The 25,864-nt window shown below is 38.7% G+C and overlaps 1 protein-coding gene across 3 annotated transcripts in view; it reads left to right on the top strand.

The window, feature by feature from the left end:
- epha10 (EPH receptor A10) overlaps positions 1-25,864 on the top strand; it is a 228,508-nt gene that overhangs the window by 156,696 nt on the left and 45,948 nt on the right. For all 3 annotated transcript variants that reach the window (XM_074687701.1, XM_074687702.1, XM_074687703.1), the window contains exons 6-8: positions 14,538-14,662; positions 19,880-20,180; positions 24,522-24,630. In XM_074687701.1, the coding sequence (XP_074543802.1) occupies positions 14,538-14,662; positions 19,880-20,180; positions 24,522-24,630 (535 nt within the window). The remainder of the gene's footprint in view (positions 1-14,537; positions 14,663-19,879; positions 20,181-24,521; positions 24,631-25,864) is intronic.

Consider the following 25,864-nt stretch of genomic DNA (forward strand, 5'->3'; position numbering starts at 1 on the left):
TCTCGTCTTTCTGACCACTCAAATCACTTTTACACTTGTAGTCTCCTTCACTCACCCACACCACATCCACACACTGATGGCAGAAACTACTGCTGGGGGGGCCCATCAGCTTTAGCCAACACATTCATACTCATCCACACACCACGGATCAACAGTTGGAGCAATTTGGGGTTCAGTGTCCTGCTCAAGGACACTTCTCTATTTGACTGCAGTAGATGGGATCAAACCCTGGACCTTCAGATTGAGACGATGACTACCACTGAGCCACAGCCACCCACCAAAGCACCTGTTCACTATACATTACCACGCTTGAGATCTGGCCTCTAGTTAATGACATGAACAAGTGGACATAAAATGTTGATTTGAAGATGATTTAATTCACATAAAAATAGATCTGCAACACTTTTGTAGCAATGGACTTTCAACTGAACACCTCTTAAAATTCACATTAGACTGAACATTTTAAATCAAGTATCGTCTTTGAATGAATATTTAAATCAATGTTTCTGTTCTCATTCAGCTCTCCTCTTTTGAGCTTTTCTGTTGACAAAATATCATACATAAATGGTACGGTTAAAGTTCCTTTATAATAATCACCGTCAAGCACTCGCTAGCTCTGCTGCTGTTGCCTGGATTGCATGACAAAATGTTGACCTCCTTGTTTTTGTCAGAGATGGCTAAGGGGTCCTGTAGCTCCTGAAGGCTGCACACACCTGAGCTCGCTTACTGTTATTATTTCCTGACTCTTTAGACCAACTGTAGACAGGAAGTAATGTTTTTGCCACAGTGTCAACAGGCAAAGGAAAATTTTGGGGACCTTTTTTGAATTGAGGATTGTCTGTGAGTTGCTTTTTATCAACTTGTATTACCTATTTTTTTCTTGATTGACAAATATTTGCTTGAAATGGTTAGTTTCATGTTGCAGTATCGTTTAAGTTGAAAAGATGGCAAGATCTAATATAGAGTGTGGCATGTGAAGGAATACAGAGATCCTACAGTTAATTTGTCCCTGTAGATCTTCACTTTACTTGACTAAGTTTGCTCTGTGTCACTTTTGAAGAGCAGAGATGTAAACGTGCTCACATTGCATGCCTTTCTCCTCCTTGCAGGTCTCTTAGTTCAGAAGTTGCTTTCTACACCTTCCTTGCCAATCTCCTGCAGCAGGCATGAGTTGGGCACTCCACTTGTGTGTGTGTGTTTGCGTGCATGTGTGTGTTTATGCAGTGTCCTGTGTTTGTATTTGTTTGGGGCTGCAGGCGGACGCTGTCTGACTTGATGGACGTGTCGTGATCAGACCATGTCTCTGCCTTAAGGCTGAGGCACACTGGGCCTGAAGAGTGTTCAGAATCAGTCAGTGTGCAGCTGTCAGAGCAGTTTAAGTAAGTCGGCCTCAAGTCCTTCTCCCCTGGTGGTAGTGTGGGTTGCCAGATTTGACAGATTTGTAAGCACCATACCGCTTTCGCCATGAGGTAAAAGGTAGTTTTTGACGAGCAGCAGGTTTCTTTAAATCACCTCTAATCTCCCTGCAGAAAAGCCCTCAAATATGGTTTATTTTTAAACGCAAGCATTTGCATGACTGCTCCACCTTCTTATTTTAAGCTTAACTGAAGGACCTGGTGTGTTTTTTCCAGCTGGATTATGTAGATCACATCCATTTGAAATATATCATACAGTCAGAGCTTCTTTGTCCTTCTTTCTTGTTCACGCGCTGTTCTGCTCTTTCTCTCGCCCACCCACCTGCTGACTGACACATTTAATCAGTCCATCACTGAGACTTTCCTCTCTTTATTACACACACACACACACTCAATTCACACACATACTCACACACCTCGGTGGATCAAGTCACTGTGGCATATAATCTTGTTGATGGATGGAAATGAGCCTTGTCAAGGTGTCTGTCTCTTTAAAAGAGAAATACACAAATTTAAGTTATTTTTCGTGTTTTAATAAAAATACAGTGACAAGTGCTTGCAAGTAAACCCTTAAAAGTTTGAGGTTGTCTAAATGTTACTTTAAGCTTATAATGTCTCCACACTTTAATGTAAATAATGAATTTAAACTGTTTAAAGAGGCTTATAAATGAAGATTAGTCGCCTCTTTAGACCTACTTTAGCTCTTGTTTCACTGTGAAACAATAAAGGACATAAACAAAGGTCTTCCGGGCAGAAATAATATAAAAGCTGAGCTGGATTTCATTAATAGGATCAATGAAAGCATGTTATCTTTCTTTAATTACCTACACCATTATGTCCCATCATGCTTATAAATGTGTTAAATTTGTTGTTTAATCTGTAGCTTGCAAACAAGGTTGCTTTAGACTGTAGAGGACTTCAGACATATGCTACCATGAAAAGTTCACTGATGACTCATCAGTCATCTTTTTAACTTTCAGAATTATGAACACCTACATATAAATCTGCATAATACGTACAAACTGCATTGTCAGAAATCACTTCCTGGAAACTCTTCTTTAGTCCATGCTTTGATTTTATAAATGTATCCATTTTTCATGTGTTACAATGGAGGAGGAAGGATTCAAGACCTATACTGCAACCAGCCACCAGGGGAAGCTCTAAAAGTGCTGGCCGCACTTGGCTGGCTGTACAGCTATTGTTCAGCCCTTTTTTTTATACAGCGTGCTTTTATTTTGGTGGGATTGAGCTACATTGACTCTTCACAAATATTTAAAATTTGGCATTAAAATATTTTAATGGTATTATCAGTCATATGTTAAGATTGATTTTTTTATGTTTCAGATTATGATCACAGTTATCATGCTCACTGTAGTCACTCTTATATCGTTAGCAGTATCATAATTGCCCCTATATCGTTGACAGTGTCAGTTAGTATAATTGCTCTTATATCATTAGCAGTGTCAGTTAGCATAATCACTTGTATTGTTAGCAGTGTCAGTTGGCATAATTGCTCTTCTATCATTAGCAGTGTCATTTAGCATAACCACTTGTATTGTTAGCAGTGTCAGTTAGCCTAACTGCTTTTATTGTTAGCAGCATCAGTTAGCACATGGTTTATACAAGATTTTGTAGTGGTAACAGCAGCATGAACTCATTTTGCATTCTTTGCCTTGTTTGTGGTCATTATTGCTTACTACAATGTTATAGCTGAGTTTAACTAAGCAAACACAACCTGGAACTTTTATTATGTGGCACTCATATTGCTGTTGTTCAATAGTTCTTGCAAGCACTCCACTAATCAGAACTTTTCAGCACTGCACCACAAAGGAGGAGGCTCTATACTTTTAAAAGTACTTCCCTTAGTACTTCCCACTGACTTTGACTCCTTTGGGGCTAATATAAAGTATTTTTGATGAACCAAGAACTTTTTTATAGTTCCTAGCCCTATTAGTCCCTTCTTTGTCAGCTTTTGTTGAGAATTTAGCACAGGGGGCCATGTAGCTCAAGGTTTTTCCTTTCTTCACTGAGGAGGCCAAGAGACCTAGAGACCTTGGAATGTATTGAGTACCATTTAAAGTTCTTCATCCCTGTAGTTGAAATGTAGCTTTAGGAGCCTGGCAACCTGAGCTTTGTTTATCTTCACTGTGAATACTTCTACTCTGTAATATGTGTATGCACAGGAGAACATATATGCTTGCTCATATAGTATTGAGGATGAGAAGAGGAAGGGTCCTTGTAATACATTTAGTACCTAGTTCCTGCAGTGTGAAAGAAGCTTTGGTTGAAAACTTGGCACATGGGAACTGTGTAGTTTGTCTCTTTATTGTCTCTTTATTTGGATGATTTTAATTTATTCACATACAAGGTGCAGGGGACTGCTTATACTCACTCTGAGTACCTTTTTAAAGTTAATTTTTCCACTGCACTTTAACTGAATGTTTGCAGCAGGGATCCTGAGAGGAGCTTATGCATTGTTTTATATGATTTATGGATGTACAAAATATTTTATTCATGTCATTTTGAGGTTATAATCAGTGGATATACTTGAAAATACCACATCGCTGCCTTTCTGTTTGAAACTGATGCTTTCATTCAAGAAGAGCACATGCAAATGCAAATCCTACAGGGACTTCAGAAGCCCCAGGAGAAATGCTTGTGGCAGTAGGTGTATTCAAAGCCCAGGGGATACAAGCACCAAAAGAGACATAATGTTCCCACTCCGCTGCTGTCAGTCACATAAATCGTAACACCATCCATTTAACCCCCAGGTAGAAGCCTGTGGAGCTGTGCCCACCAGGAACTCAATCTTCTTCCCCATTAACCCTTTGAACATGAACAAGCCCAACATACCCGGCTCTCTCAATCATCCCTGCCCACAACTTGTAGCTTTTTCATCTCTTCATTATGAGAGCTTCCACTCTTTAATATGCGAAAGCACAGGGGACTGTGTGGACTTGCTCATGTGGTGGAGAGGGTGAGAAGAAGAACAATGAAACCCCCTCCTGATAAGATGGATGTCATCTCAGCAGAGGCACAAACAGGCCTGTGGGGAACAACAGATTCCCCTGTGAACAGAGGGGAGATGGAGATAAAGAGACAAGGGAGATGAACAGGGAGTGGGGAGGAATGAAAAGAGCTTAAAAAAGTAAGAATGGGTCCAAAATGTTCTCCTGTGCTCATGCTGTGGCCTCTGGGGAGAGCAGTTCCTCCGCCTGTCTCTTCGGATAAGGACATAGAGACGCCAGTTGTACCTGAGCTGTCTCTGTGCACATGGATGCAAGAGCCCACAGCAACGGCTGCCATCCTTGGCCAGAGTCTTTTCTTAGATCTACCTGCCATGGAGACCTGAGCACACAGCTGCCAAGTAACCCCCAGTGTTTGAAGGACTGGGTACCAAGAAGTGAGTTTGATGTTGGGATGACACATACTTCTCAACTTAGTATTGAGGTTTAGAAAGCAAGTTATGATCTCTCATAGTTCTCTCTATATAAAGTTTCAGACCATGAACACAAGAACATATTTCATAACGGTTCAATCAGCGCTAAAAGTTTTTGTAGGTCAGTGAACTAAAACAACTTGTTTGGCGAGGATTTCTTGATGTTGCTTATTGCCACGTTTCAAACAATACCACTACATTAAATGAATACATTACCTTGTCATTTTGCAATTTGGCAAAAGTTGTCTTGAACAAGAAAAGTAGTATTAAAAGGAGATCCAGTCTTTATTTATTTCTAAAATAAATGCACACCTTGGCAAGAGTCATGTCTTTAAGACAGTGGGTGATAGTGCTCATGGGAAACAGAGTCTTTATCTCAAATCTGCTAAATCCTGCCAGGTGTGACTGCGAACAGCCAGTCTGCTGGGTTTGGGGTTTGCTTTGATCCCCGCCTGGTTCTCTCCCAGCTCTCCACAATAAAAAAATGAACACGAGAGTACATACTTAAGTTTCAGTTTCTCTTCTCACTCATGCGTACTCCGCCCCTCCCCTGCTCTATTGTGAGTGTAAGGCTCAGTTACAGCACTATGCACCACTCATTGCATGATGGTAGAGAGGAGCTTTGTTTTGTGATTTTTACAGCTAACACCAAAATACTGGAAGCTGCAATGTTATCAGAAACTTATACAAGCATACAATAATACGAAAGAGAACTCTACGAAAAGGGAACTCTGAGCTGCAAAGTAAACAGAGGGAGGAAGAAAATCCCCAAACCACAACCAGACCCAAGGCTCAGAGAAAGAAGTACAACATCCAGACAGTTGATTTACATGAGTAAAAGTGAGATTTAGTCATCTCTGGCTGTAATTTTATAAAGCTATTAAGACAGTCATATAATAAATTCAGCCAGCTGAATAAGTCTAAATGAATTATTTTACTAGAACTTAAAATATGTAACTACATACATTTCTAGTTCTTGTTTAAGGCTGTTTTTCAAAGATGGAAGTCTTCTGCTGCAAAAACCATGTATTGTCATCTCTTTTGTTTTAGACCAATTTAACAATAGAAGTGTTTTAATTCCATCATTTTATTAAAACTTTTTCTTCACGTTTTACTGTTCATGTTGTCCCACTGTGCCACATAGACTCAAACTAAAATGTTACCAACTCTGACAGTTCCTTCAGTTAGTTGCTAGGCAACCACAATGTGGTTAATATGATCACTTATGGAAAAAAATAGATGGATTTTGTGATATTTTATGCTCCTTAAGTGTAATCTATGTGAAATCAATCACACATTTAAAAAAAAGACACTTTAAAGAAAAGTCAGTGATCCTCAGGTCGTTGATTTTTATTTTTGAAAAGTTACGACAATAGATATTAATAATGGTAAAAAAAAATTACCATCATGGTTGTTGTAGTGTTAAACAAGACTTGAAAAGAGAAGTTTTATCAACAACAGGACAAGCTTCTTTTTGATGCTCCTTGTCATCATCAAAGTCAGGAGAAGCAGCAAGTTTAGCACCCAAATCAGGAGATTGAAAGTGTATATAGCATGACACGAAAGAGAATATTTCAGATTACAGCACCTCGAGCCAAAAGTGTTCTTGCTTCTTACTTGATTTATTTTTTCTGAAAAAATATGAAAAGAAACTTTAACTTGGTGTACTGGAGCTGTCTGTTTTTGCCAGCAATGTCCCCAGAGTGAAGAAATGTACCAACGCTTCAGACTCCTCCTCCTCCTGATAAGCAGAGTCAGAATCTATGAAACCTAAAAGACATCTAGCTCCTGCTCGTTCTCTCCGCCTGTATATGGAAGTTTAATCGCAGAGAGGAACAGCTGTGCGCTCCCTGTTTGCCATCTCACACCAACCTCCATCTATTACACGTCCCCATGCCTCACTTTCCCACTCTCATCAGTGTGTCCCTTTGAAGTCTTATAGACCATTATCTGTGCCAGTGATTGGTGTGTGTACAGAACAGCTTTCATATTGGATCTTATCAGAAGCCTTATATCTTTGTGACGAGTGCCTATCAGGGCTTCTGCCGTGTGATTTCTGCTCTATGATGAGGCTTTGGGAGCGTCTGCCGTGTGCTTCAGCAGAAAAACTGAGAGGCTTATTGCCCACGAGGCCATCACCTTCTCTCCATTACTTGTGAAGACCATTGTGTGTTTTGGAATTTGTGTACATGTGTGAGTGTGAAAGATGGTGATGGGCTTTGTTTTCTTCCTGTGATATATAGCGCAAAACCTAACACTAACCACCACTTCCTGCCAGGCACTCTTGCTTGTTTGTGCCATGTGTGTGTTAGATCTTGAATCTTTTGCTTCTTGTTTAATTAATTTATTTATTGCCACTTCACACTATAGATTGTGCTTTGATTGCTGTTTTATCCATGCATGCTACCTCTGTATGCAGCTCTTTAAGACCTGTATTAAAGTTTAGAGTCAGGCTGCAACTTCAACCGTGTCTTAACAACACATGAGCACGCAACTATGTCCCTTTACACAACATCAAAAAAGTCCCCTCCAGCTCACCATCCCCGTGTTAAGTTAGACAACCTGTCAAAGTCAGTTAAAATGTGTTAGAGTCAGTGTGGATGGATGAGCCAACAAAAATAAGACCAGAGACCAGAAGTAAAATGAGTTGAGTTGTTTCTACCAGAAGGACACGCTCATGACAGCAATTTTGCCAAGTACGTGAGAAAATATATACATTTACAATACTTAAAGGCTCTTTGGGGTTACGAAGGATCCTGAAACAGTCTCATATTTATATAACTTCCTTCTATGAACATGAATCCAGTAAGACAGAAAGTTTTTAGAAGTGAAATGCTTCAGCAACACTTACAAACAGGGATGAGTATTGATAACAGGCTCCTGTTAAGAATCAATTAGAAATGGTTCAATCCATCGACATCATTAGCCTTTATGCTTATCTTCCATGTGACGTGCCACATGTCACGCTCGTCAGTCACCAGAAGAATTTCCAAGACAAGACATTGAAGCGATCAGAAGATTGACTTCAGTTTATCAAAAAGGACGCCAAGAGTGTTCAAAGATTATTTATGTTTATTCACCTATGTCCAGCGATCTAGGATTCAGTGACCATGTGCAAAGATTTTTACTTTTTTTTAATGTATTTAAATCCAGAGATTTACAGATCCAGAGACCAATTTCATAATTATTTACTTATAAACTCATTAAAATGTTAACACCGAAACCCTGTAAAGCCTGCTTTTTGTACACAGAAGATTCACAGGGAGACTCTATAAGGAAAAGTATTAGATAGCGGAATCCATAATGGCATTGGTATTAGGGATGTGTCAAAAGTACCGGGTACCAATTCACGTAAAAGTCAAGGGTACCATGTTCAGGTACCTAAATGCATCCTTGTGACTGTGAGGGAGCGGAGGAGTAGGCTATTTTCCATGCTGGACATGAACACAGAATTGCAAGTTTATATATTAAGGAACAAATATGTGAAATTAAAAATAAAATTTTACTATCAAACAAATTGGTTGTTTTTTTTTTACCACATGCACACAAAAAAAAGTACCGGAAAGTGGTTCCGTTGAGTCCTGATACCAATTGCCAGGTACTGGGCATCTGTACGGAATCGTTTTAAATGTGAAAGGTACCCATCCCTAATTGGTATCAATAAAATCGTATCAGTACCAACTTTTGTTGCCATGGCAGTTGTACATAGTGATTGTAGGAAATTCAGTCTTTATCCCAGAAAAACTCCTTCCAAAGGTTTCCCTGCGATCAATGTGTAATGGATAGCCCTCACAGTGCTTGTTGGTTGAAAAAAGTTCCTTATTTTTGTTTAGTATGCCTGTTACTTAAACTCTGTGCAGTCAAGTACAAAGATTTATTAAATGTTATGTTTATGTCATTATCTATTTTGGCATTGTGGGCAGGTAACCACCTGAACTGTCTGTTTTGAAGCACTTGTAAGAAGCTCAGTGACTGAATAACAGTGAAAGCACCACACATTGTCTGTGGGATAACTCTAACCCACTAGCATAGCCTAGCAGTTTAGGTCGGGTGGCCATGGCCAGAATGCAACCTTTTGCTCATGTCACTCCAACTCTCTGACTTTTTCCTCTGCTTGTATATTCATCTCCAAATAAAGGCATAAAAAGTTATTTGAAAAACCACTAAATATTTTCTGTTTTGTTTTGTTTACTCCTTCAAGTTTGACCAAGTCTAGTGGTTTTGAAGGAGTGGAATTGACATAGTCAAGCTTAATGACAGATGACTTCTGTTAGATTTGAAAGTTTATTGTGTAATGGATGCCTCAGACTTTATCATCGAAAATATGTCAGTTCTTTTAGAGTTGAATGAGGATGGTTCAGGCTCTTTCACAATGTTTGCCACAGCAATAAAACTCCACCTTTTCCCGCAGCAGAGGTGAAAATCTACTCAACCCATCCTATCACTTTATATTTTAACACCCAAGTTTTTCTATGTAGCTGTGTATTGATAGAGACGTGCACACCTGTGTATTTTATGTCAGACTGAGCTGTGATGTGGAGTCTGCAGGCAGACACAGGTTTGATGCATAATTCAACACATAAGGAAGGAAAGAATAGCAAACAGTGGCCCGCAGGAAAAGCTGGTGGAGCAGGCAGACACTGTGTAAGACTCTGCCTCTCTTTCTGTTTGGTAGTAGAGACTTGAAAAGTAAAGGAGGTGTTATTTTATTCTGAACCATCACACGACCTGGCTTCATTTTTTTTTTTCAATTTCTTTAATGCCGTGGGAGTAATTGCTTTACGTTCTAATGAGCTTGGCTGCAGTTGTATTTTCTCTACACTTCATAATGAATGCCTTCACAGACTCATTCATCATTAAGAATAATTTATCTGTTTATTTATATTCCTATATTCTGTTCATTAGCGTTTTTCTTCATTTAGTGCCTACAGATACCCTGACCACATTTTGTATGCAGTGAAAATGTATCATTTATGTTGTAATAAGCTGTGTTAAATTAATCCCTAGAATGACTTGAAGCTTCAAAGCAAAGTATTAATACTTTTTAACTGCTACTAAATTTTGCTCTTTACATTTCCTGCCAGTTCAAAGAGTACTATGACCCTTTCAACAATTAAGGTGCAACTTCAGAAAGAACTTTTTAGGTTATTTTCTTGCAGCAAAGCAGCATATCTCAATCTTGCTGTACTTTTGATGGAAGTTTTTCACTTAAAAATTTCAAATTAGAGAACTGGATTTCTCTTTGGCATTTCTTTTAATAGTTTGGTTAGGCTCAGAAAAAATAAATATATAATAAAAAATTAACACATTTAGTGTTTTTTTAAGTTGTTTGTTACTTTAATTATGTATATCTTAATGAGCTGAATAAAACTTTTTCTCCTTGACATAAGTCTGCAAAAGAAGGGTCTCATGTGTTCAAGGATTAGTAATTAACTGTCAGTAAGTGTCGCAACAGTGCATGGTGCCAGAGTATTAAGTAAAACCTGATTTGGTCGTCTTTCAAGCTTGAAAGAATTTAGTGAAAGTGAAAGGTTTAGAAAATCAGAGGCAAAGTTGCGTTTTGTTTTCTTTTTTTCAACACAAAGGTCATCAATGCTGTAGATATATTACATACTCATTAAGCTGCCAAGAATTATGACATCACAAATCATCTTTGAATTAACATGTTTGTAAGTTAATGAAAAACAAATCCAAAACATTGTTAGCCTAATAGCATAATTGCCAACGTAAAAAATAAATAAATGAATAAACAAAATAAATAAGTTTAAAATAATAATATATATAATGTTAACAAAATATTATAAATAGTAATAAGAAAAAATGGAGAAACCTAAAAAGTGTGTTTTTTCCTTATTTTCTGAAAACTTCTAAATTCAACTTAGGCAGTTGTGCTATTAGGCTAACAATATACCCATCACCTGAACAGTCACTTTAAAAAACACTGTTAATAAAAATTTCGTGAATAAAAAACATTTGTTGTGTTGATTTTGTCAATAGACTGTGTCCTCATGACATCACCCATTTGTTTTGTATATGGAGTTTTGAAGCCAACCATTGACAAAAGCCAATATATGCCCTTAAATAGTAAAAAAAGTGGAAGTGTAATAACTTAGTTAAAACAATGAGGCCTGAAAAAATACAGCTCCGTACAGTGTGGGGATGGTAAAAATATGCTTTTCAAACCCAATCTTGGATTGGTGTCTATTTAATTTAAAGGGTTCCTGAAGCCAGCCTCGAGTGGACACTTAATGAACTGCAGTTTTTAGCACAGGCCTTAGGTAAGGCCTATTTTTAGACCAAAGTTTCTGCTTTGTTATGTTACCATGACATTGTTTTTAATACAAAACAAGATTTGGTCTTCAAAAAGTCATTTTCTTAATGTTAATCTCGAAAAGGAGTGGGGTTGTCACATTGGGTTATACTGTATACAGTTATTGGTGGTAAACCTTAATAGCTTGACAAAAAAAGCAAAAAAAAGTGTTGCAACAGCATAAAAATAGAAAATTCAAAAGTAAGTAAATAGTAAGTGCAAAGATATACATATTTGTAAGGTATTGATGCTACATATGTGATGTCAGTGTCAACATTGTCACTTTAAGGGACTTATATGATCCCTGTGAGTTTCTTTTTTGGTCTCATATCCAGTCAAATTAAATGAGACACAAACCCAAAACAACCAACTGCAACGACTAAATAATTCAACTGATGTCATATTTCAGTATAAAAGCTGTCACCACATGTCTCCATTTTATTCTAAATTTGCTGATTGCATTTCATTTATTTAAATACCCAGCCTCATTCCTGCTGTAAATGAACAGACAAACAACCAGACACACACCCAAACACACACAAACATACAAATGTGCAGACTCATTATACTGTCTGGATTTTCTTCCTTCTCCATTCAGCTTGATTGGGCCGGCATAAAATGAGAGATTCAGAGCTCATCGCAGCACACAAACACACACACAGATAAACACTGGAACACACCCACCTTTCCTCTGTGATAGCACAGAAGTCACCATGAATAATGGATAAATACCTGTATTTTCTGAGACATCAAAAAACAGACAGATGGAGATGGACAGCCAGAGAGAGATACAGACAGATCGAGTGTGTCTTTGATCTGCCGCCTAAAATGACTGTAATATCCTGCTTCAGAGCAGCACTGAAGCTGCCACACAGACACTTTGCTTCTGTTTGTGTACATGTGCGTGGTATTCTCTGTGCTATCATAGCTTTTCCTCATAGTGGGAGTGACAGGAGGAACATATTCATTACTGTGGCTGTTTTCAGGGAGGGAAAAAGATGAATTGGTGAGTAAAGGTCAGGAAGGAGATCAAGGGGGAAAGAAAATGGAGCAGTCACCTGATTGAGAGAAAAGAAAGAGAAAAGCAGATAAAAGACAGATTTCAAAAAAGGCAAACCATCGGTTTGTGAACCCCTTTATGGGAAGCCACATGTTTTGAAGTCAGTGTTTTTCATTCCTTTGTGTTTTATATATATATATATATATATATATATATATATATATATATATATATATATATATATATATATATATATATATATATATCTTTTATTTTATTTCACGTTTTACAAGCTGGCTATTCGTTGCTTGGTCATATGTCATTTAAAGATAGTCCCTCTTTGATGTTTAGCCTCCATTACATACAAAGCCCCCATTTTTAGTTCATTTTTAAAAAGTATATCAATAACACATTTTACTTTGTGATATGGTATAAAGACGCAGAACCAGTAATCAAGATCAAGCCAATCATAAACTCTTGGGACAATGTTATCTTTGGAAATAAATCTAGTAAAAAGTGGGCTAATACTTTGATCTGGTTTCATACAGTAGGCCTTTTCCTCCTAACCAGTGGATTTCGCCCTGGTGGCGAGAACAAGGGATACGATTTTTATTTTAGATGCAATCTCGACTGATGCTGATATTTAATTAATTAATTAATTGATATTATTATTACTTGATTTTAGCATCAAATTCTTGATAGTCGTGAATTTTCAAAAAAATAAAAAATAAATAAAAATTAAAGAGGGGGTATCACGCTTTCCTATGTTTCAAATATAGGTATGAGTTATCTCCATACTGAACATATCCAGATTTTCAAACTGCTATATTCATATGTCATTGAAATCCCTAAATCTGCCATTGAACTGCTCCAAACTATCTGCTCGCGAAATCACTTAGAGAAGGGGGCCTCAAACACCAAGGTCTGCCTATAGCCCCACACTAGACAGGCCTCTGGAGAGATGGCCAATCAGGGAGAAGGGGTTTCAGCATTTTAGACAAAAGCCACAATTAAGGTTTTCTTAAGCACCATTGAGAGAAAAATTGGACATTTTCTGAGCTATAAATTGTATAAAGCCACCACTGGAGAGACAGTGCCTGTGGCAGTATAATTCCTTTGGGGGAAAAAAGGGAAATACCCCCTCTTTAATTTATTAACAATGAACTTTCCCCAAGAACAAGGGATTTTTTGTGATCATCTTTTTAACTTGATGCAACAAAACAGATAAACACCTGCTACTTACAATGCTGCATGGTGATACCAATGCACCAATCTAAACCCAGAACCATTGACTGTTACGTAGAGTCTATGTTAAAGATGTGTGTACTTTTCAAGAAATGAAACTTACTGTAATGAAAAGGTTGGTGGAATCTTGGTCTATTTTGAAAGAAAGTTATTCAGTAAGTGAAAAAGCAGCATTAATTGTGATCAACAACAATAGACAACTGAAGTCAGCCCTTCCCCTCCCTGGCTAATCCATACCCTAATGGCCTTAATGGCACAGATCCTCCCATAATGACAGCCTTTTGACTCCTCTAACTGCACCCCTTTATTTTCCAAGTATTTTTGAGTGACAGCCCTTTCTGCTACTTCATTATACACAACATAATTACAACTTAAGCGGGGAGTGGGTGGTGCCGGCTGATTATGCCACTATGTGCTGCCTGTCAGTTGTTGACTGAGAAACAAAGGACTGCTTTTTTAATGTAATTGTTTGCTTTGGCCTGAGCCTGTGCATCTTAATTTGGACGGCTTCGCGTGGATAATTCATCTTCTGTTGTGATCGATGAGCGGTGAAATATCCATAGGGTTGGATTTCACTCTGCTCTTCCAGATTGAGTCAGAAAAAGTTCTGAGGTCAGTTTTTAATTGAGAGACCGGAGGAGTGCAGATTAAGGATGTCTTCATCTGTTAGCCCCGTGTCGATACGAGCTTGTCAGTCAATCCATATCTGTATTGATCTATTGTCAGTCCCAATGTAGCGACCGAGACACCGTGCACTCACTCAGACACTGAAACCTAAGTCGTGTTTGTCCATTCATGGTGTACAATGAAGCTGTCTGCTTCAATAATTAATCCGCCGTCCCTCCTTCCTGTCCTCTGTCTTTCTTTCTGTCCCTTCAGATTTGACAATACAGCAGACTTCACAGTGTATGATTTTCTACAGGCAGGTATAACCAACCTCATTGCAGAATTCCCTGGTTCCCCTCTTGACTTTTACCTGCACAGTCAAGCTTTGAGTAAAAACTGGAAATACAGACGAGTAAAGACTGTTTCTGATGTCCGTGATCTCCTCGAGCTGTTGTATTTATATTGAATGAAGCGGAGATCCCTGAACTCATCTCCTTTTTCTTTTTTTCCTGCTCTTTCCAGCCCCATCTCTTATCAGCGAGCTGCGAGCGGAGAAGATCGAGCAGAAAAGCATAACCTTGGTGTGGAGGGAGCCATCCTACCCGAACAGCAGCCGCACAGAATATGAGGTCAAGTACTACGAGAAGGTAAATTCACACACACCATAAACTTTTCAGGTTTAAGTGTTTCATGAAGAGGCCTTTCATGAAAATACCAATACTGAAAGAAAACATTCATTCTTTAATAGTGTAGTCTCATTAACAAGCTTAATGTCTGTTTTTTTAGCTGTCAGTTATGTGATGGATGAATTGGATACACATTAGTGAAAATGTTTCCTTAAAGAGGGGGTATTAAGCTGTCCCTTCTTTTTATAATGAAAAGTAACAATGCTGAGTGTTCACACTACATGTGTACAGAATTTTGTACCACTTCATACACATATGTTGTAGAAATCCCTGAATCTGTCAACTCTTTAAAACAGTCTGTTATAGAAGTAGAATGAGATTTGCTCAAGATTTCAACAAGATCTTAACGAGATCATAGCAACTTACCAAAATATGAGGTCAATGCATGAGGCTCTGCTAACTTTCCAATCCAACTTTATTTCTTTGCTTTGTTGTTGTCCAGTCTTATTCCCTTTCATTTTCTTTTATTCACTTTTACCTGTTTTTATTTGCTTTTAGTTGTTTTTAGTATGTTTTTTTATGTGTCTGTTTTCCATTATCTGTGTTTAGCTTTTTAATTGAATCTACCTGTACATCACTTTGTTTACAGCTGTGGTTGTTTTTAAAAGTGCTTTATAAATAAAGTTGGTATAGTATGGTTGGTATTTGTTAAGCACCTTTAAAACAGACACTGTTGACCAAAGTGTTGTACAGAAAAATTAAATACTTAAAAAAAGTAAAATACATGGCTAACATAAGACAAAAGAAACACTTCAAAGAGCAATCAAATAATTAAATAAATACAATAAATAGAATCAGGGATTACTGTGTGTTAAAAGCCAGAGGGAAAAGGTGGGTTTTAAAAAGAGATTTAAAAACCGGCAGAGAAAAGGTTTGTTTTAATTGCTGTGGTAAATCGTTCCAAAGTTTTGTAGCCACAACAACAAATGCTTGATCCCCTCTGAGCTTCTGCTTAGTTTTTGGCACCCTTAGGAACAGCTGATCAGCTGACCTATTAAACACTGGAGGGGTGGGCCTCAAATACCAAGGTCTCATATCTAAAAGCTCTGCCCCCCACAGGCCTCAAAGGTTGGCCAATCAGAAGAGAGAGGGGTTTTGCGGAGCGGGGAGCCTTAAAGAGACAGTAGCTAAAGTGAAGCGTAGCAGACAGAGGCTGAAGTAGTTTTGTTGTTGTTGTTGTTGTTTTTAGATATGGTGAAAGAAAAATATTTCTTTTGTTCAGCTGGTCTACAGGGGTGTCAGAGGGAGAGAAAAAAAGTGAGAAAAACAACAACAAAAACATTATACCCACTCTTTAAATCTCTCAGTTTAAACTTTTTGAGCAGTTTTCTGTGGCATTCTACACGGATACAGACAAGTGATTTATGCAACTGTAGAAAAATTACTTAAATACTCCAGACTGTTTAATTTGAAAATTACTCTTCTACAATAAATTTCTTAAGTTGAATTGAGTTGAACATCAGTCCCACTCTAAAATCTCATCAATGGCCTCATAATTTCCTTTGACTGAGATATTGTTCAAGAATCTGGTACTTTCATGTTTCAGGGACCAATTATCTGTAACTCTGAGTCCACATTACTGCCACATCTCCCTCTGCTTTGCTGCATAACCACTGTAATTTCATTGGCCCTATCACACCCATTTAACTCAGCACTCCGTCAGATTGTGGCCTCCGTGTCAGCCGTCATAGTCCTCGCTGTAAATATGTCATGCACGTAAACCACAGCTGTCACGCTCACGCCTCTCCACACTTTCATACGCCACATTCTTATTTCACTGTGTCACAGTCTCACCCATTTTCACACCTCCACCTCTTCTCTGTGCTCAACCATATTTAATAAAGACCTGCTCCTCACTGATCCACTCCCACTTCTTTAGGGAGAAATAGGAATGGTTTGAGGTTTACAGAGCCTGACACTCTGAAAGAATGAGATGCCTTAGTGATAAATAATGGAAGGTAAAAGTTACAGAGGGTATAAAGGAGGGATGAGGGGAAGGTTTGTTGGTGAAAAATAATCGCGGAAACATGGTGAGAGAAAGCAAACAGAGAGAGACAGAAATAGACATGAAGTGAGAAGACAGAGCAATTGTTGATGGGCTATGAAATAAAAAGGCAATCTTTCTCCGATGTGGAAAAGAGCTCATAAAAATTCCAGAAATATGGCATAGCTTACCCATCATGCAAGATGTGATTTTACACATAGTGCCCTCTGGAAGTTTTGGAATCATTTATGAATCCAACAAGCGTTATTGACATTTATGACTGAGGCCTCAAGTGATTGCAGATCAAAAAGAAAGAGAAACCTAACAAGCTCATTCATCTGGAAGAAGAGGTATATGCCAGGAATCTGTTTAAAATTTAAGAAAAAGAAGAAAAAAATCTTTAATTTCCTAACTTTCTATTATTGAGTGCATTGAAAAATGGTGTGATGTTATGGCAGCATATGTTGAAAAGCTTCATGTGATCCCAGCAAAGTTGATCTAAGGGTTATTTTTTTATTTATTAGGAGGATTATTTAGGAAACAAAACTTAAAACCATATCTAATAACAAAAACAAGATAATAGATATTGGGTAAATTTTAAAGTGATGGTTTGTTTATGTGGGGTTATATGAGTGATATGCTGGTGTAAGTTAAAGCAGAAGAACACATCAGTGTTGCATTGATTTTACACATAGAAAATTAAAGAATAAGACATTTACAAATTTGGAAATATTTTCACATTTACATCGAAATTGGTATTGGGGTAATGATGTAATCTTCTCAAAGGGACAGCTCAGTTTTCTTGTTTTAAGTATAAAGCGGGAGAACACATTCGTCTTTTGTGTATAGCAAATTTTGAAACGTAATAGCTTTCTTTTGGCAAAAATGAAGCCTAAAAAGAACTTCAGATATTATACATTAAAATAGTTTCACAAAATAAAAAGTGTTGGGTCAGACTTTCTCAAAGGGGCGGTTCAGTTTCTTAATTGGGGTTGTATGACGTACACTCATGCAGTGTTGCCAAGTTCTTAGAAAGGAAAGTAGCTATCGGCTGCCTAGAAAGTTGTTGGAAAGTCCCTTAATGATCTCATTGTCTTATTAGCATTTAATTGTAAATAACACTGAAGGAGTGAGGAATAACAATGAGGGGGGAAAGTCAGTAAAAAGACTCTCAGGCCTCATTTATACGACACAATTTACCCCATAACAGGAAACCACAGAGAAAAAATCTGTTTACTCAGAAATGCTAAGGGACTGAAAACGCTGCAGTAAGCATTCCAGGACTGGAATAGTTGTTAGCACTATAACTATCTTGATCAGAAGCAGCTTTGGTGGATCTCTGTTGAAGTAGAGTTGGGCCGCTCATTTGGCATATTGGGGAATGCTAAGTGCAGAAGTGGAGCAACAGATGCACATTTTGTTAAAAGACAGTCAGCAGATTGAGCAGCACAAGCACAACATGGTAGCCCATGACAATCATAACAGCAGTACTCTTGTGCTGTTGTATGCGCTTGTGTGAAGCGGAGTATGACGTTAGCGTTTCCACTGAAAACTCCAGCACACTGTTTACATGGCAATGGTGGCTTCAGTGTTTCAGAAAAATCCCTCTCTGGAGGCCGTTTTCAAAAGTTTGTGTTTCAGGTCAGCTAAAATGCTGTTCCTGTGTAAACTTTTGCGTTTCATCTTAAAATTGTTGTAGTGTAAATGGCCCCTAAATATGTCAAGAACTGCAAACTAACCTTAACCTAGTCTTGTTTTGGAAAAAGAGTCACAGTGGGGGTCTGAATACTGAATACTCAGTAACTATAGCAACAAAGTTAGCAACACTGCACTTATGCTGACCAAGTCTACAGCAGCTGGTTGCCTCGCTTCCATGTTATTGCTCTGACTGTTTTCTCAACAGTTGACAAAACACCGTTCACAATTCAACTAATAAGAAAAAATACTTAAAATACCTCAATTTTGTAGCTAAGTTAACTTCTTTTTATGTAAGTCATACAACGAACTTGGAAAAAAAACATCAATTCAGAAAACATGTTGGTTGTAGACTTGAAAGGAAGAGTATATATAATTTACCTTCAACAACATTTCATCATTCAGCATTTGCTTAAAATATAAAGGGATGTGCTTTCAGTACATTTTATTTTGATATAAATCTCATAAATGAACCCATTTCTGATATTTTCTCAACCAAAGTGTCGGTGCTTTTATAACTTGTGATTTAGACGGTGCAGGTTTTCAGGATATGATGCATTTTACAAAAGCACAAGGTATTACATCACCAGGAGAAATACCAATACATGCACTTACAGAGTCACATCTGCTATGGAGCTCAAGGGTTTGATAACAGACTGAGGTATTCAGAATGTTCTTCTCCTGGGCTATAAAAAAACGACACATTGTTGACGACAGTAATGACTAATTCACTGCCGAGTCATGTCTTGATATTACAGAACGTCATCTCTGACTGTTTTTGTCCCTGCTGATATTTTGATATGATATACTGATATTCCATCCTTTTTTCTTCACCTTGTGTATTAAATCATTCTGTCTCTGCTTTCCATTACCTCTTGTTGTTATTCATTTCAAGCCGTATATTAAACAAGCAACAAAGATTGAGCAAGCAGCTCCAAATCCTAAAAAACTCTCTTGTACTTACTTCACTGTTCCCTCCTTCTTTTCCTGAATGTGCTTCAGCAGCTCAGTTAGGAAAAAACAAACATGAGACAACAAATGGTGTGATTATATTAGTTTGTGTTGCCTATTGTGTGCACAATTTTGGAAGCTGTGAGTCATACTCAAAAAGAAAAATAGATAAGCAACATGATTCGTTTATTTTCCTCTCTAATGAATCCAGTCATGCTTCCGTTATTGTTTGGTTTTATTTCCAAAGAACACTCTTTGTGTTTAAAGGTTAAAGGAGTCTAACTCCTCAGGATTTTATGGTAATCCGTCTGATTCTCTGAGACTTTCTGTGATTCTTTGAAACCCATTTCCACTGAATCGGTAAATAAAGCTAAAAGTCCTTGATTTGGTTGCAAAAACGTCTCACACGTCTCCTCTGAGCGTTACAAACTGTGCTGTTGGAAATCTCACAAATAGATTCCACCTACTCGTCTCGCTCCTTGTCTTTCTCCTCCTGTTTGTCTTTCTCCACCTTCTCACTTCTTCTCTTCACTTTTCTGTCTCGACAGGAACAAAAGGATCAGAGCTATTCTACTGTGAAGACAGCCGCCACACGCATCAGCGTCAACAACCTCAAACCCGGCACCACATATGTCTTCCTCATCCGCCCTTTCTCTACGCCAGCACCTGCCTCGCCCCTCTCCTCCTCCCCCCTGTCCTCCTCCTCTGCCTCCACCTCCTCTTCCTCCTCTACTTCTTCCTCCTCTTCTTCTTCTTCGTCCTCCTCCTCATCCTCCTCCTCCTCCTCTCCGCCGCCCATCGACTATGGAGCGTACAGTGCTCCCCTGGAGCTGCAGACACTTGGCGAGTGTGAGTAGCCGTTTTACGCCTCCTCACGTTTTCTCCTCACTTTCTCTTCGCTCCCTCCTCTCGGGCAGAGTGTGATAGGGGGGTTTGTGTGAGCAGGCACCTGGCCAGCCCACACAGTGAGGCAAACTGATAGAGTGAAAGTGTGATGAGGGAGAAAAAGGGGAGTTACTGTGGCTGAGATTATGTGTGAAGACTTGAGATTTAACTAGTTAGCTGTGGAAGACTTCTTTGAGATCTTTTTTTTTTTTTTTGGATGGTTTCACCAAAAAAATGGAACAGCCTGACAGATGTGCACAGGTAAAATGATGGCGAGAAAATCAACAACAGCTAACAAGGAAAAATAAACAAACAGACATAAAGTGGTTAAGTAGGTGACCAACAAATAAAGAGCGAGGTGCCTTGGATCCAAAAAGATAATTGGCTATTTGGATGGGTCTGTGCAAATTTGCTTAAACAACCCAAACCTGGAATCAAGTTTTATCAAGATTTTCTCAATTTACCAGGTAATCCAACCTCCTCACTTTTCCTCTAAGTGATCTTCTTGGTGGCTTTCTCAGCTGTTTTACAAATGTATTAACCCCCGCAGCTCTGCAGGTTGCATTACAACTCACCAGAAGATCTATGTGTTGATTGACCATCGTGACAGGAATGGTCTTTCACCTGTCAGGAATAAGTTGACAGAGCTTCCAACTCATTGAACATGCACAAACTTGTGTCATTCATGGGTTTGACCTACTCCATTTGGGCAATTTGCGTCACTGGCATTGCCCAACAGGAATTTGCGTCAAATTGCATCTACGTTTTGACAGTGACTTATTTTGATGTAAGTCAGTCACGCAAAGGGTTTTGTTCGCATCTGCTTATGTTTGGTCGTCACAGTGGGAGTCATTTGCTGGGATCGTATTTAATCAACTTTTTACAAATAAGCAAATAAAGGCATTAGCTTATGGACACATTGGATATTGGCATCTCCATCAAAGACTTGCGTCTATTTGCGTCTTTACTTTGTCTTTACTTTATGTAATTATCTTGCCCAAATTGTTTTTATAATGTCTTGTGTGAACACAACATTTCATAAGAAGTTGAATGGATTTAGAAATTGTCGTTCTGTTGGGTTACCTTCAAAGTGAAAAATAATGCACAGGAGTACATCTCAATTTGGATTACATACTATTAGAAGTTAAAGGTAGGGTCTGCAGGAATTTTGGTTACTTCTTTGTAAATACAAATTCAAACTTGGCTCAGTGCCAGCTGCAGCGCACACCCACAGCCTCCAACCAGTACTGCAAGAACACACTCATTAGCCCAGCAACCACCTGCAGCACCATGTTTCTACCTGGGAGAGACTCAACAGCCATGCAGCTGACTTAGCATGTTAGCACAAGCTAATCACTGGAATTTGACACATACCTGCTCAGCATAAAGCCAACTCGTGTCACTCTTTATCCCAAGCTGCTCTCCAAGTGCGCAAAAGTGAGTGAAAGTCAAGCCAAAATTCACCCTTGTTTATGAAAAAGATTTTTCTGTTTGACATTTCGTTTTGCTTTGGTTGCGTTTTTCTTCCTCCGTGCTATGTCCTCTATCGTAGCCACTTGGGATAGCCTCTTCCACTTGCTGATTAACACGCAAAGTCAGGGCGTGCTGTGATTGGCAGGTGGGACCATGCTTACTCTCCGCCCAGAAATGACCTCATTCAACCAAAACATCAACATACAGGCTGAGGAGAGGGTTGGAGGCGTTTTATTCTTTTAGGAAAATCCTGAAGACCCTACCTTTTCAGTAGATGTGATTAGTGGAGATAAGCCTTCTGAGTTTGAGCCTTAACATTTGTCCCTTGGCCCACTTTGGCCATCCCATTCATAGCAGTCTTTTCTCTGCCTTAGTGAGGGTCTGGTTGTGATTCTGCGTGTCTTTATGCATGTCATTGCCTCACCACTTGGAACACATCCATTGTTAGAAACTAATTAACACCCTGCAGCCTATCGAAATCAAGCACTCAGCCTAGCCGTACTTTAGGACCCTTAGCTGTTTATGGAGTTCAACTCACCTGAGAGCTGCCCCACTCCACCAGTATCTTCTACACTTGGCCACAAACCAGCTCCTCAAAAGTTCATCCACCTTCATTTTTTAAGGGGGTATGGGATACACTCTTGCAGGGTGAGAGGTTTCAGTTGCACTAAAACTTCTTGGTCAATGTGCATGCAGATAGCTTCACTTGCCTGAGGCGAGATCAAGTGTCAAATGACCTTATTCTCTCAAGGCAGCAACCCAGATGCCTCCAGTGACCATGCATTAAAAAAAAGAGAAAGAAAAGCAAATTTTAAAAGTTTACAACATGATTTGGTTTGGTGAATAATGCATGAGGCAAGTGTAACTTTAGAAGTGTGCGTGTTGATTTATTGTAAGCCAAAGTGAAAGTTGGCAGATGTTAGCAGAGGGGGAAAAGGGGAGTTTTCACATTGATGCATTTAGAATTAGTGCTCAGCTTTGGGAGGATTACCGCCTGCTACTGCTCGCTCAGCCTGGTCTCATGATCCTAAAATGTGTTAAGAGATTAAAATTTATTCTTGACCTTAGAGAACGCAGTCAATGAATATTAGTTTGCCTGAAGGTACAGTGTGTGGAAATAGGAGTGTTTCAGTGGGACTGTAGAGTTGATCTGAAAACACTTTCCTGTTCAACCCACACACTTTGGAGGCAATGGTGGCCCTTGTGGACAAAAAGCTCCTATGATGCCATGATATTGCTATCCTGGTGTAGTCAACAAGGGGATCTTGTGCCAACAAAGAAATAGTGAGACTGATCTAAATTTTTTGGTTGTATTATTTAAAATTCAGCTCTTATTTTGATTCTGTTGGACAGAAAAGTGGATGAAACATGAAATTCTAAATAGTTTCCTATTTGTGACCCCCTTGACAGTGCTTTCTGGGGTCCTGACCCCCAGTTTAGGATCCATTTTTTAAGGGACTAAATTAGTAGGAAAGTAGTGGCTGTTTTCCAAACCGCCTACTACACTAGCAGTGTCTACTATTTTGGTTGAAATTTAGTATGTAGTATGTAGTATGTAGTGTGTAGTATGTAGTATGTAGTATGTAGTATGTAGTGAGTAGAATGCGAAAACTTGCAAAATCTGCAGTTTGCCAAAAATCCCTTGATGTCCTACTGATCCAGGGAAATTTCTCAGTATGCAACAGACCAGTCTACCTGGCATAATGTTTCCACAACTCACGGTGCTGACGCTAATACCCTGACGCAAAAAAGTGGTGATATGCACTGCTGTGTGTACATTTCATTGACAAAATATGCGTTAGAATTCCTTCATTTATGTTCAGGATCAGCTACCTATCACAGGTAACTGGCTCCAACTCCTTCTCATTCATCCCCGCAGCGTCTCAGCGCTTTAACATAGTCGGACGCACAGCGTCTTCTGACTTCAGCGGGGAAGCATAGAGTGGGTTGTTCCACTGTGGAAACTGGACTGTCATTGGCTAAACGCTGGGCTTTGTCCCACCCATCAGACGCTCAGTGTCTCTGGGGGTCTATGAGGCAGTGGGCTGGCCAAATCCCTTTTTGATTGAGCCAGTCAGCGATCTTGAAGTATATCTCTCCACCGGAGCATCTTCTCAGTTGTTCTGGACTGATCTGGAGGCTCTATCGATCCCCAGCGAGTTTATCTTTCTTAAAAACAACAAGTGTTGAGAGAACACTGGTAAAATCCCTGGAAAAAAAACACCTGATTGGTACGACAGGGTCACAGAACATTTTATAACATTGTATATCAATCAGCTATAAAAATAAAAAGTAAAACCTTTCCAGATTATTTCAAATAAATGATATGGCTTTTGGTGTAAGATTAAAAATCAAATATGATGTTTCTGTTGTGATATGATTAACAAAATAAGTAAAATGTCATGATCTACCCATATATATAAATATATATTTTTATATTTTTATATATATATATATTTTTTTAACATATTTAATAAGGGTAATAAAAGCAAAAGTTATCAGCTGAGCTCCGCCTTCCGAACTGAAAACTATAGTAGACTACCACAAAAGAGACCTAAAAGAACAGTGATATTACATACTACATGCAAAAGCAGTAGGCAGTATGCAGTGTCTACGTCATACCACATTCATATGTAGGATGTAGTAGGCGATTTGAAAAACAGCCAGTGTTTTTCCAGTTGGTTTCATACACACCAAATTTTTGCAACCAGATTTGTCTCCCCCCTCTGGTCAGTGAGCAGAATGCATGTGAAAGGAACAGCTACAATGGAAGCTAAGCCCACATCTGCCAATTCCATCCAGTGTGTGCTGATTGTATGTTTTTGTTCCCAGTGGCCCTGGCGTCCAGCGAGCAGAGCCCGGTGGTGATCATCGTCGTCGTGTCTGTGGCGGCCCTCATCATGCTGCTCTCCATGGGGGTTGGACTCCTCATCTGGAGGAGGTAGATATACATTCACACACACACATAAACATGCACACAATCAATTACCACACAATCCACTGTAAGCTTCCTATAGCTCATTTTATCATCCTCTGATTTTAATACCCTTAACATGTAACGCTGACACGCACATGTGTACAAACACTCCAATCACATTCAATCGGCTGTCACACACTCTTCAGCTATAATCCAGATTAGCATAATCCATTGATAGGAGTAGTGACTCTATAGAGGGATCCAATGAGTGAAGGGCTCAAACTGCATGTCCTATAGGACACACCAGCCGGGTCAAGAACCTCAGAGGTCTTTGCGCTCCTATTAGACCTCATTTTAAAAATCAACATCAAGAAACAGATAACACATAAGAGAGAGTTCAAGAAGTGTCACTTTCAGACACATCTTCAGACAAAAGTTTGCATGATGATGTGTAAGTATTATACTTAAAACACAAAGTACAAGTCTCTGCTACTGTTTGCATCTTTTTTCAGCCTTTTCATTATGTTGTTGAATCAGGATTCCTTCAATTCTGAGACTTTTGTGGCTCATTCAGACCGCAGCAATCAGCGAACAAATCATTTCATCTGATTTTAAGTGGCAGCCTGAAACACTTGAGCCCAAATAATGTCTCAACTTGGGTAATTTTCACTACTTAAAGCAGAAGAATTGAAAATAATTGGGTCAAAGAAGGCGATACGTTATTACCACATTGTGTTTGAAATGTTGAACTAGCACCGTGATAACAGACAACCCTTAAAACTTTAAAACGGATTTTGTAGCCTCTGGTGAGAAAATGACATAGGTGTACATTTTCAGTAATTACAGCCTCATTGCTTAACTTGTTCCTATGGGTGGACTGATGATTGAAATAGGGACAAAAGACATGGACCATGAAATTTCATGTGGTACTGATACAGGATTTGGTCACTCCTAACTTTGTTTCTTTTACGGGTGCGGGGTTTCATACCATGACTGACAGTGTAGCATTGTTAGTGCTGTTTTTTTAACACTCAAGATGGCTGCTGATAATGAAACATTTTAAACCTGTTGTCTTGTTTGTATTAACCAAACTAAACTGCAGTAAATTACATTAAAAAAGTAACGCCCAGTTTCTAAATTTTCTGGCACGTCAACCTCTAATCAAATTATTGGAAGAAAAAAATGTAATAGCTATTTTTAAAAATGCATTTATTGGTTTGATCATGTTAAAGAAAGTAATTGAAGAGCTTATTTTGAG

Source organism: Halichoeres trimaculatus, unplaced genomic scaffold, assembly GCF_033239565.1.
Source record: "Halichoeres trimaculatus isolate MK-OKI-2021-1 unplaced genomic scaffold, fHalTri1.1 fHalTri1_scaffold_14, whole genome shotgun sequence".
In the NCBI taxonomy this organism is placed as follows: Eukaryota; Metazoa; Chordata; class Actinopteri; order Labriformes; family Labridae; genus Halichoeres; species Halichoeres trimaculatus.